General features: G+C 36.0%; 3 protein-coding genes across 4 annotated transcripts in view; 2 read left to right on the top strand and 1 right to left on the bottom strand.

The window, feature by feature from the left end:
- Nucleotides 1-3,329, top strand: part of LOC104748761 (beta-galactosidase 13-like) — a 6,197-nt gene extending 2,868 nt beyond the window's left edge. Inside the window, exons 9-18 of the mRNA XM_010470357.1 lie at nt 3-81; nt 191-309; nt 395-562; nt 658-833; nt 955-1,064; nt 1,155-1,264; nt 1,352-1,462; nt 1,534-1,638; nt 2,529-3,023; nt 3,106-3,329. Of these exons, the coding sequence (XP_010468659.1) occupies nt 3-81; nt 191-309; nt 395-562; nt 658-833; nt 955-1,064; nt 1,155-1,264; nt 1,352-1,462; nt 1,534-1,638; nt 2,529-3,023; nt 3,106-3,240 (1,608 nt within the window). The 3' untranslated portion in view covers nt 3,241-3,329. The remainder of the gene's footprint in view (nt 1-2; nt 82-190; nt 310-394; nt 563-657; nt 834-954; nt 1,065-1,154; nt 1,265-1,351; nt 1,463-1,533; nt 1,639-2,528; nt 3,024-3,105) is intronic.
- LOC104747470 (L-ascorbate peroxidase 3, peroxisomal) lies at nt 4,167-7,004 on the bottom strand. The gene is made up of 9 exons (XM_010469101.1): nt 6,786-7,004; nt 6,513-6,637; nt 6,282-6,331; nt 5,479-5,544; nt 5,337-5,385; nt 5,047-5,129; nt 4,885-4,964; nt 4,681-4,786; nt 4,167-4,505 (listed from the first exon to the last, which is right to left on the bottom strand). Exons 1-9 carry the CDS (start codon nt 6,899-6,901, stop codon nt 4,308-4,310), a joined length of 873 nt encoding a protein of 290 aa, XP_010467403.1. The 5' UTR covers nt 6,902-7,004; the 3' UTR covers nt 4,167-4,307.
- Nucleotides 8,068-11,226, top strand: LOC104747469 (L-ascorbate peroxidase 3, peroxisomal-like). Of its 2 annotated transcripts, XM_010469100.2 has the most exons (10): nt 8,068-8,127; nt 8,214-8,357; nt 8,481-8,605; nt 9,003-9,052; nt 9,773-9,838; nt 9,925-9,973; nt 10,144-10,226; nt 10,307-10,386; nt 10,486-10,591; nt 10,746-11,226. In XM_010469100.2, exons 2-10 carry the CDS (start codon nt 8,245-8,247, stop codon nt 10,944-10,946), a joined length of 873 nt encoding a protein of 290 aa, XP_010467402.1. In that variant the 5' UTR covers nt 8,068-8,127; nt 8,214-8,244; the 3' UTR covers nt 10,947-11,226. The 2 variants fall into 2 exon arrangements, with proteins under 2 accessions (XP_010467402.1, XP_019092683.1); XM_019237138.1 differs by lacking the exon at nt 8,068-8,127 and having other exon boundaries at nt 8,196-8,357.

The raw sequence follows: 11,747 nt of genomic DNA, 5'->3' as shown, positions 1-11,747 counted from the left end.
ATGGAGGTACCAACTTTGGAAGAACCTCTGCACATTATGTGACCACTCGTTACTACGATGATGCACCTCTTGATGAATACGGTAAAACTAAAAAAAAAAACAATTATAGCATATGATCGTTGTGAATAAATAAAATCGAATCACAGATTAATTATATGTTCTCATTTGCCCTTTTCTTGTTATATACTAGGATTGGAAAAAGAGCCTAAGTACGGTCATCTTAAGCATCTTCACAACGCACTTAACTTGTGCAAGAAGGCACTTCTATGGGGACAGCCTCGAGTCGAGAGGCCTAGCAATGAAACAGAGGCAATGACTTCTATATACATAGTGGAAGATTCCAAAATTTTGAATCTTTCTTAGAAAATATTTATGTATTGTTTTGTAATTGCAGATTCGATACTACGAGCAGCCTGGAACCAAAGTTTGTGCGGCTTTTCTGGCTAACAATAACACAGAATCTGCAGAAAATATCAAATTTAAGGGCAAGGAATATGTTATTCCTCCTCGTTCCATCAGTATTCTCCCTGACTGCAAAACCGTTGTTTATAACACCGCGGAGGTAATGACAAATTCAAAATCTTGTAGTAAATCCATGAAAAAATAAAAAAAATGAATCATGAATTTCATTTTATGTTGGTTGCTATTTTGTTTCAGATCGTCTCTCATCATACTGCAAGAAACTACATGAAGTCAAAAAAAGCGAATAAGAATTTTGATTTCAAAGTGTTCACTGAGACAGTGCCAAGTAAGATCAAGGGTGACTCTTATGTGCCTGTTGAGCTCTACGGCTTGACCAAAGACGAGACTGATTACGGATGGTACACCACAAGGTAAGTAAGGATATAACTGGACTATCTCTTATGAAATGAAAAAGGAAGAAGAAGAAAAAAATCATATGGACACATCACACAAATATATAGGAAATATCACTTTTTTTAATTTTCCATGCAGCTTTAAAATAGATGACAGTGATCTCTCTAAGAATAAAGGAGGTAAGCCTACTCTAAGGATCGCTAGTCTTGGCCACGCGTTGCATGTATGGCTCAATGGAGAATATCTTGGTAAGATTGAGAACCATCGATGGGCTAAAACATTTTGATGATTGGTTAAAATTTACAAAAAAATCTGACCTAAGTAATGAACTTGTTCAGGAAACGGACATGGTAGCCATGAAGAGAAGAGTTTCGTCTTTCAGAAGCCAGTTTCTCTAAAAGAGGGAGAGAACCACCTCTCCATGCTGGGAGTTTTAACTGGATTTCCAGTAAGAAATTAACATAGATGTTCTTAAAAAAGATTTAACAATAACAAAAACATTCAAGTTTGATATATAAATGTTTTGTATAAACAGGATAGTGGATCTTATATGGAGCATAGGTACACAGGTCCACGTAGTGTTTCTATCTTAGGCTTGAGCTCTGGACCACTTGATCTCACTGAACAAAACAAATGGGGAAACAAGGTTTGTCGTGAATCTTAATTACTTAACCTCGATTGTCATGGCCATTTTGATCTTATTTTCCAAATCTGTAGGTCGGTATGGAAGGCGAAAGGCTTGGAATCCACGCCGAGGAAGGTTTGGAGAAGGTTAAATGGCAGAAACTCTCAGGAAAAGAACCAGGGCTTACATGGTACCAGGTGGGAAAAAAAAACTCAAAACTTTCGGCAAACAATTTGGGGTAACTTAAACAAGAATTGTGATCTAATGAACAAATGTTTGAGATATTGCAGACATACTTTGATGCGCCAGAGAGCCAAAGCGCAGCAGCAATTAGGATGAATGGAATGGGGAAAGGTTTGATTTGGGTGAACGGAGAAGGTGTTGGTCGATATTGGATGTCGTTTTTACCGCCTTTAGGACAGCCTACCCAAATTGAGTATCACATCCCTAGGTCTTTCTTGAAGCCCAAGAAAAACCTTCTAGTTATATTCGAGGAAGAAGCGAATGTGAAGCCAGAGCTTATCNGCCATGAAGAGAAGAGTTTCGTCTTTCAGAAGCCAGTTTCTCTAAAAGAGGGAGAGAACCACCTCTCCATGCTGGGAGTTTTAACTGGATTTCCAGTAAGAAATTAACATAGATGTTCTTAAAAAAGATTTAACAATAACAAAAACATTCAAGTTTGATATATAAATGTTTTGTATAAACAGGATAGTGGATCTTATATGGAGCATAGGTACACAGGTCCACGTAGTGTTTCTATCTTAGGCTTGAGCTCTGGACCACTTGATCTCACTGAACAAAACAAATGGGGAAACAAGGTTTGTCGTGAATCTTAATTACTTAACCTCGATTGTCATGGCCATTTTGATCTTATTTTCCAAATCTGTAGGTCGGTATGGAAGGTGAAAGGCTTGGAATCCACGCCGAGGAAGGTTTGGAGAAGGTTAAATGGCAGAAACTCTCAGGAAAAGAACCAGGGCTTACATGGTACCAGGTGGGAAAAAAAAACTCAAAACTTTCGGCAAACAATTTGGGGTAACTTGAACAAGAATTGTGATCTAATGAACAAATGTTTGAGATATTGCAGACATACTTTGATGCGCCAGAGAGCCAAAGCGCAGCAGCAATTAGGATGAATGGAATGGGGAAAGGTTTGATTTGGGTGAACGGAGAAGGTGTTGGTCGATATTGGATGTCGTTTTTACCGCCTTTAGGACAGCCTACCCAAATTGAGTATCACATCCCTAGGTCTTTCTTGAAGCCCAAGAAAAACCTTCTAGTTATATTCGAGGAAGAAGCGAATGTGAAGCCAGAGCTTATCGACTTTGTAATCGTCAATAGAGACACGGTATGTTCTTTTATTGGAGAAAACTACACTCCTAGTGTCCGACACTGGACCAGGAAGAATGACCAAGTCCAAGCCATCACTGATGACGTGCAACTCACGGCTAAACTCAAATGTTCCGGCACAAAGAAGATCTCCGCTGTGGAATTCGCTAGCTTTGGAAATCCGAATGGAACTTGTGGAAACTTCACTCTTGGAACTTGTAATGCTCCTGTCTCTAAGCAAGTCGTCGAGAAGGTAAAAATGAAAACTTGGCTTATGTTTGTAACTAATGTTACATGATAGACGTAACGCAAACCTTTTTTTTTTTTTTTTGCAGTACTGTTTGGGTAAAGCACAGTGTGCAATTCCGGTGAACAAGAGTACGTTCCAGCAAGACAAAAAGGATTCATGCCCTAAAGTTGCGAAGAAGCTTGCTGTACAAGTCAAGTGTGGTCGTGACAAGAAGAACTAAGGATTCGTTGAACGGTTTAATACTTAATGTAATTATGTTTTGTAGATACGTAAAGTATGCATTGATTTGTTGTTCCATTTTTTGAATTTATAAATTAAAACATTTTTGCTGTAAATAAAAAATTAAGAATTAAAGAGATTTGTCAATTTTTTGTCATAAAAGTTACATCGGAAATATAAAGGCAACATCCTCCAGCATAATCGAATTAACAAAACTTGGCATATAATCAAATAAATGAAAACCTACTGGGAAAAAAACGCATAGTTTGCTATCCGTCCGGCATGGTTGCAATATACAAATTGAGATATATGGACTATCCAACATTTCGAGGTAAAGCCATAACAAACGTTATAGGAAAAACAATAGATCAAGATCACTTACTCTGTATGAAAAAACCCACCATAATCTCCGAGTCTATTAAAAAGTTTTATCCTACGAGATAGACCTGAAAATTTTACGTGATGTATAATGGAATTCCAAATTCGATTCGTAAAAGTAAGGTTGAAATTAGCAGATTCCCGGTGCCTTGACTCATTGATGTTGAATATGGTTAAAAATGTATTTTTAGGTTATTGTCAATAACTTATTCTTAGGTGGATTTTAACACTTTATTTTTCAAACAAGAGGTTTTTTAAGTATATTTTTTAGGTTTATAATTTACTATGAAAAATATGATTCTATTTCTTCGTGAGGCCCGTAAATCTTTTGTCCAACTCTGTAAATACTATATCCAAATGTCCCATTTTTGGTTGTTCTACTTCTTCTCGGTAATGCATTGAATAAAACCCTCATTCAGTCATTTGTTAGGCTAGTTAGTAATTACTGATTACATCCTGAATAATACTTTTAATCTTAATTTCAACCAAATTAATTTTAGTTATTGATCTTAAATCATTTTCAAATTATTATTTTTGAAGCCATAACCATTTTCATGAAAATATAATTTTCTTTTATCAGAACCAAAACATGTTATGACAAGGAAGAACCAACATCACTAGTTCACTACCAAACATGAGCTGCAAAAAACAAGAGATAAGAAGGAGAATCGTGTCTTCTTTCTATTTTATTTACTTCATCCTTTTGCGAATTTCATAGAAGTAGCCAAAAGCCACCACAGCAGCAGCGACTGCAACCCCGACTGCACTCTGTGCCAGCACCGCGCTGTTGTCTGTTATCACCTTAGTGACTGAAGATGTTGGTGTGAACCCGAGCTCTGAGAGTTTCTTGTGTGACTCTGCATAGTCTCTGAAGAATGCATCTTCGTCCTGTTAAGGGACAAAAGTTAGAAACTAATACTTGTTAAGAAACAGAATGGTTTACAAAAGAAGAAATCAAGATGCAACTTGCATCATAATCTTAGCTTGTACACGATGCAGCTTGCGAATTAATAATTGAATGGGATCTTTGGATCAGAGTAAAGATAGACTCTCATAATTATACCTTTGCGTAAAGCTCGACGTAGTGACGGAACTCCGGGACTTCCAACAAAGTCTTGTCCGTTGAAAGTTTCAGCAAGCCCTCTGATTCTTCTTCTTTCAATAATTCCCTGTACCAACAGTGATCATGGTTTAAACAATTCAGTAAACAAAACAACTAGTTGTCTCCCGCAAAAACAATTATGTCCACGGATTTGGAAGATCTTACACAAAGTATGAGTTATCAAACTTTAGAGGATCTTGAGTCCATGGTCCATCAAACCCTGATCGCTCTGGATGAGCTCTTCCCTAAATATTGTAAATCTAATTAAAAACCCCATGTATATATAATGCCAAATGACCAAGGTCAAATGGGGAACAAAGAATTTACCAAAGTATGAGCCCCTGAGAGTGCCACAATATCTTTATCAGACAGTCCCATCCGGTAAAAGACATCTTTGAGATGTTTGAAACCTACATGCAAAATTAGCAGACATAACTTCAACCCAAAATGAAGATAACATGCAAACTAAGATTTTGTTGTACATCGTGGAAACTACAATGACCCTTCAAATATGTGATCATCTTCCGTTATTTGTTTGCTACTTAAATACAAAGTTCAGATGTTTATATTTTTTTCTGTAAAACGCGAGTTTGTAATGAAATGAAAATTCATCCAACCTAGATGAGCATCAGGAAGTCTTCCTTCGTCAGTGCAGGTATCTGAATCCTATAACAGAGAAACATACAGCTAATATATAGTTAATTGCTTTTGGAGAGAAACTGTAATACCATTCATCTTAATGGCTAAGAACTATATTACATTTCGGCCAGGAACAAAACTGATGTCAGGGCCACCAGTAACTTCAACCGCTACCACACCAGCAAGCTGAAAATGGCAGAATCAATTTCATGTGAAATGACTGAGGTCCGAAAGTTGCTGGTTATAAGATAATAGAAGCTATGCTTTAGAACATTTGTTTTCTGATTGTAAGTGAAGGGCTAAATAGGAAACCAATGATGAGTAGTTTAATGAGACCAATTGAAATGGTATTGCAGCTCTATTCACACAGCCAAATTAAAAAAAAAAAAATCAAAAATCAAAAATTTACAATCAACGATCAAGTGGCACTTTTTAATGGCCTTTTCGTGAGTGCATCTCCCTAGCACAGAAATGGAATTGACGTTTTGTAAAATTCCTCATGATTCTTACATTTGAACTACGATTTTGAAAACTAGAGAATACAAACAAAACAAGAACATTACTTTTCATATGTGACAAGAAAAATTCACACTGTAAATACTCAAAATGTTTCAATCCTGAAGAAGAAATTGTAAATTCCCCCTGTTTCTACACCCTGAAGACCGCAATCACACAACTCAACCGAATTTATCTAACACACTAACATCTGGATGAGTTTACACAACTACTAAAAACTCCCAGAGAAATCTGAAGAAAGAGGGTAAAAAAGCAACTAAACGAAAGGAATATAATATTTGTTTATAATAGCGTTACCTCCAACACAACTCAAACAAAAATGATATAACACTGATCTTTGATTACAGTCTTAAATCTATGACTACGCAATCATAAAAGTTCATAGCAAAATTCGTTTTTTTAGTTACCTGGTATAGGTCAGCATAACTGATTTTGGGATGTTTAGTTTTGACATCCTCTGAAATACCAAAGAATCAACATCAAATTCAAAACAGTAAAAGAAAAAGTTAGAAAAATTGATACATCAACACCACATAATAAGTCATCTTAAGGTCGGTGTATAAAACGATTATGTTAATACTTAGCATAATCAACTCTAATCCCTAATCCGCAGAGTTGGAAAACGAGAAAAAACGCACCACAGAGATCGAGAGCGATCTTCAGACCACTATTAGCACCATGACTATACTCCTGTTCGTTCCTAATCGAACCATTAGGTCCACCAGTCTTCGATTCAGCATCATAAGTTCCTGCGTCATGCCACCTTCACAAAACCAAAGAAGACAAACAACAACAACAACAACATGTAAAACAAATCAAAATCACACAACAAGGAGCTAGCGAAAAAAAGTTCAAACAACATGACGAGATTTCTCAAAACCCTCTCGTCGTCGTAGTCAATGGAAACTTACGCTAATCGGAGCATGATCGGAGCGCAACTCTTCTTAGCGATGAGAGCTCGGAGTTCACGGCGAGCTTTATCGATCTCCTTGAGGTAATCAGTGTCAACCACCACCGGTGCCGCCATTGTTACTTTCTCGGAGACTGAGCGAGTGAGAAGAGAGCGTGTGGAAGAAGAAGATATAACAAACAATTTTTAGAAATATCTTTTTTGTTTTGTTTTTTTAATTCGTTGAAGTTTGAGCCGAAGAGATAAAACACCCAATGGGGAAAACGCGAATAGATGGATCGGTGTCAGTAGTGATCTTCTGTTTTCGGCAGTATACTAACCTCCGGTGGACCACATTTGGCTTTATCTTCTTTAGTGTTTACCGTTAGACATGCATGTCATTTTTATGTCATCTAAACGGCACGAGTAGATGTAGGGTGTTTGTAAACGACAGGCATGTTTTTTGTATCCACATTTTTTAATAACTCAAACATACCGAAATATTCCAATAAATTCATTTATTAATAATACATGTATTTCAGCTAGCAACTAGTATTTCTAGTATAAATTCAAACTCTAACATGCATGCTGAATACGATTGTTATATACAGATATTGCCAATTTTATGAGAATAAAACTAATTGTTTTGGTCAATTTAATATATTTAACTTTTTGAGTTTTGTGCAATTTTGTAGAGATTAATATATTGCAATTAAAATTTTAAATAAGCATAATTATAAGGTTAGAAAACAAAATGTACTTCAACTTTAATATAGATTTTATGATCAAGTGTTATATCAGTAATTATTTTATTTTATTGTCATTGGGTTAAAATTGTGTATACCATATATGTATGATGGAAATATGTGTTTACTAGTAGATTATATTGGGTTTTAGGAAAATACTAGTATACATTCTACCCAAAAAAAAAGGAAGGGTGAAATGTTTGTTTATATAGTCTTGGGTGTTATATTATTAACTGTTAAATAAACTAAATTTCAACTCAGATTTCATATAATTAGAAATATATAGAATTTAAGCATTATAAAAAAAAAATAGCATATATCACGAAAAATATAGGATATTTATTTTGTTAAAGTGAAATATTTTTATTTAATGGTCTTATTGTAATTATATCTATTTTGATTATATATCATGTAAAATGCGTGGAATTTTATATTTTTTTTAAAAAAAATGTGAACGAAATGTGAGTGTAGAAATGAGGAAGTAAATCCCAGTATCCCACATCGGCTCTAGCATCGGAAAGAGGCTAAATCTTACTTGTATATAAAATTAAAAATAGAAAGTGGTCAGCTCAGGTCAACACTCGTTAGTAAGGTTTTGATTAACGTTAATCCAAATTGGTAAGCTAATTAAAAGATCCAACAAAATGCCATTTTTTTAATCGAAAATTTTATTGCCGCTAAAATGAAATGTCTCCTTTTTCTAGAACCTCTCCAGTCTCAAGAGTAACAACAACAATGGCGGAACTCGTGGTTGACGCGGTTTACCTTAAGGAGATCGACAAAGCTCGCCGTGAGCTCCGTGCTCTCATCGCTAACAAGAATTGCGCTCCGATCATGCTCCGATTGGCGTAAGTTTCCATTTCCGTCGTCGTTTTTTTTTTTCCGATTCTCTCATATGAGTGCTACGAACTTGAGAAATCTCGCTGATGTTGTGCGATTTCATGTTTTGTGTTCTCTGGTTTTGTGAAAAGGTGGCATGACGCTGGAACCTATGACTCTAAATCGAAGACCGGTGGACCTAATGGTTCGATTAGAACCGAAGAAGAGTATAATCATGGTGCTAATATTGGTTTGAAGATGGCTATCGATCTCTGTGGTGCGTTTTTTCGTTTTCATTTTCTGTGGATTAGGGTTTGGAATTGAGATTCAGTGATTGGGTACTTTGTTCCGTTTCTTAGCTTTTTGCTTACACTCAATTTGTTCATAGCTGATGAGATCTATCACATTTTGAACCTGGTTTTTGAACGTTTTATACATAGACCTAGAGATGACTATGTGTTGGCTATGTAATCAGATCGTTCTACTAGTGGTCCTGTGGATTTATAGTTCTCACATGTTCAATTTGTTACTGTGTGTCTGATGTACTCATTAATGTTAGCAACCATTAACTTGTACTCATGTGGTGTGTCATTTTGTCTAGTGACTTGAGAAGTTTTCTGAAAAACAATCTTACTTCTTCTTTTGAATTTGATGTTGATTCTTTGATATTTCAGAGGACGTGAAAGCTAAACATCCCAAAATCACTTATGCGGACCTATACCAGGTAACTAAAACGAATTTTGCATAAAGGTTTCTACTGGATTTAAGACTGTAAACAAAGATCAGCATTAGATCGATCCCTTTTGTTTAGTTGTTTTGGTAGTATAATTTCCTATTGCCTTGTTATTTGTTCTCTTTCAGTCTTTCTTTAGAATTCTCAGGTAAAATATATCACTTGTGTCTCAGAAACTCACCAGAAGTGTTAGTTTGTTAGATATATTCGATTGAGTTGTCCTCAGGGTGTAGTAACAGGGGAATTGACAATTATGCTTCAGGATTGTAATATTAATTTGGCTACTTTGCAATGTGAAGATTCTTCACACTAATGGTCTCTTTGGTGTTTTTAGGCGCAAATTTATGGTGTCAGTGTCACAATTATGGAGGAGATATAACAAAACTTAACCATTTCTGTGCTAGAAAATTCGCATCACGGACACGAAAGAGCAGAATATAAAAAGTGCCACTTGGTCTTTGACTGTGAATTTGTGAAACATTTCATGAATCTGGTAGTGTCAATAAGGCTGCATGAACATTTCAATTGGTTGCCTGAAACTGTGCTCATCAGTGTTGTTCTATTTGGCCCTTGATTATATGAAGCGTGCATATTTTTGGCTGATGCACATATCCTGAATTGTACTATCGTTTCCTCCATTTGGTATCATATAGCAAGCATGTTTTTAATCTGAGTCGTTTTCACTTGATAAATGGCTCTGTCATTTTTCAGCTTGCGGGTGTTGTAGCAGTTGAAATTACTGGTGGACCTGACATCAGTTTTGTTCCGGGAAGAAAAGTAAGATTTTGTTAGCCTTTAAGATGGTTTAACAGCTTACATCCAAAAGCATTTAACTAAATAAGATGTATGTTTCACTCTTATAGGATTCAAATGCCTGCACCGACGAAGGAAGACTTCCTGATGCTAATCAAGGTAGGATGAAAGCTTTTTCCATTAATCACAAACTCCACTATATATGTTTTACAGAAAATTAAATACCTAAACTTTGTATTTGAGTAGCAAATAAACAATGTACAACATAATGATCATTTTGAATGTATTCATCCTCAATGAGGGGTTAAGTTCTGCTAATTGACATGTAGGTTTCAAACATCTTAAAGATGTCTTCTACCGGATGGGACTGTCTGGTAAAGATATTGTGGCACTCTCAGGGGCACATACTCTAGTAAATTCTTCGATTGCACAATTCACATTTTGTCGTTTGGTATATAGTGTAAAAAGTATTAATTAGATTTCAATGTTTAGGGAAGGGCTCATCTAGAGAGATCAGGTTTCGATGGACCATGGACTCGAGATCCTCTTAAGTTTGATAACTCGTACTTTGTGTAAGATCCACTAAACTCATGGACAGTATTTTCTTTGGGTACAACAAACAGTTCTGACTGATTACTAGATGGTTTAATCCTAATCTCTGTTGGTCTCAGGGAATTGCTAAAAGGAGAACAATCAGAGGGTTTGCTGAAACTTTCGACGGATGAGACTTTGTTGGATGTCCCGGAGTTTCGTCGTTATGTTGAGCTTTACGCAAAAGTATTATTCTGAAAGCCTATCTTTTATTCTGATCCAAGAAACCAATTTGAACTATATTAATCCGAGCTGCAAAAATCGAGTTTCATAAAGACAAGCCGAGATTGGTGTTGCAAGTGGCGTCTTGATTTTTCTTCTTTTGTTTTTTTTACAACAGGACGAAGATGCATTCTTTAGAGACTATGCAGAGTCACACAAGAAACTTTCAGAGCTCGGGTTCTCACCAACGGCTTCAGTTACCGAGGGGACTAAGTGGATCATAACTCTGAAATTAAAACTTTCAAAGCATGGAGTCGCAGTCGTTGCTGTTGTTGTGGCCTTTAGCATCTTCAATGAAGTTCGCAAAAGGATGAAGTAAATGAGATTGAAAGAAGAAACGATTCCTCTATAACCTTCTCTCTGGATTTTATGGCTTTTGTTGGAAGTCTTTGCATGCATTTATCAAGATAATATGAACTAGTTCTTATATTCTGCGACAAAGAGAACTCATCCAACAGTTAGTGATCGGCACTTTCAGTGGTTTTGGTTGCTCAGTTTATGTTTTCGTTCAGGTTTTTCAGTTTAAGGGGAAAAACATTGTAAAAACGAATCTAGTTTCGATCGGTTCATCGGTATATATGACTCGGATCTTAACCGGACATATCTTTAGTATTAATTGTTGGTTAGAATTGGTTCAGTTCTTATGTGTTTCCGGTTTTCAGATTTCTAAGTAATATCATTTCTACAGATTCAAATCGGTTGGGTCCAGTAAAATTTATGTTTGGGTTCGGTATAGTTTGGTTTATTACAGCCTCGATTAGGTTTGGTTTAGAACATGTCTCAAAGCAAAGTGGTTTAATATGTTATTTCGGTTAAGTTTGGTTCAGAGTGGTTGGTTCCATTTGATTTTTGATATTGGAAAGTGGAAACCCAATTTTGAGAGCTATGGTTGCCTCGTACTCTACGTAACATTGAGATCTTTTTAATACATGTATCAAGTAGGCCATAAAATGAAATAAAGATTGGTGAAAAAGTAACCACCACACCTTACACACACCAAGTGGGACTCACCTGAAACCGAACCCTATCGAGGACTTGACATGGTTGGTATTGTTAGGTACGAAGCTTCCTTAGACATTTTCTGGTTTTATGCATGTCCTCCTTTTTTTTTTTTTTTTTT

The sequence above is a fragment of the Camelina sativa genome, chromosome 15, assembly GCF_000633955.1.
Source record: "Camelina sativa cultivar DH55 chromosome 15, Cs, whole genome shotgun sequence".
In the NCBI taxonomy this organism is placed as follows: domain Eukaryota; kingdom Viridiplantae; phylum Streptophyta; class Magnoliopsida; order Brassicales; family Brassicaceae; genus Camelina; species Camelina sativa.
Note: the sequence above shows the minus strand (reverse complement) of the source record. Positions and strands in the feature narration are given on the sequence as shown.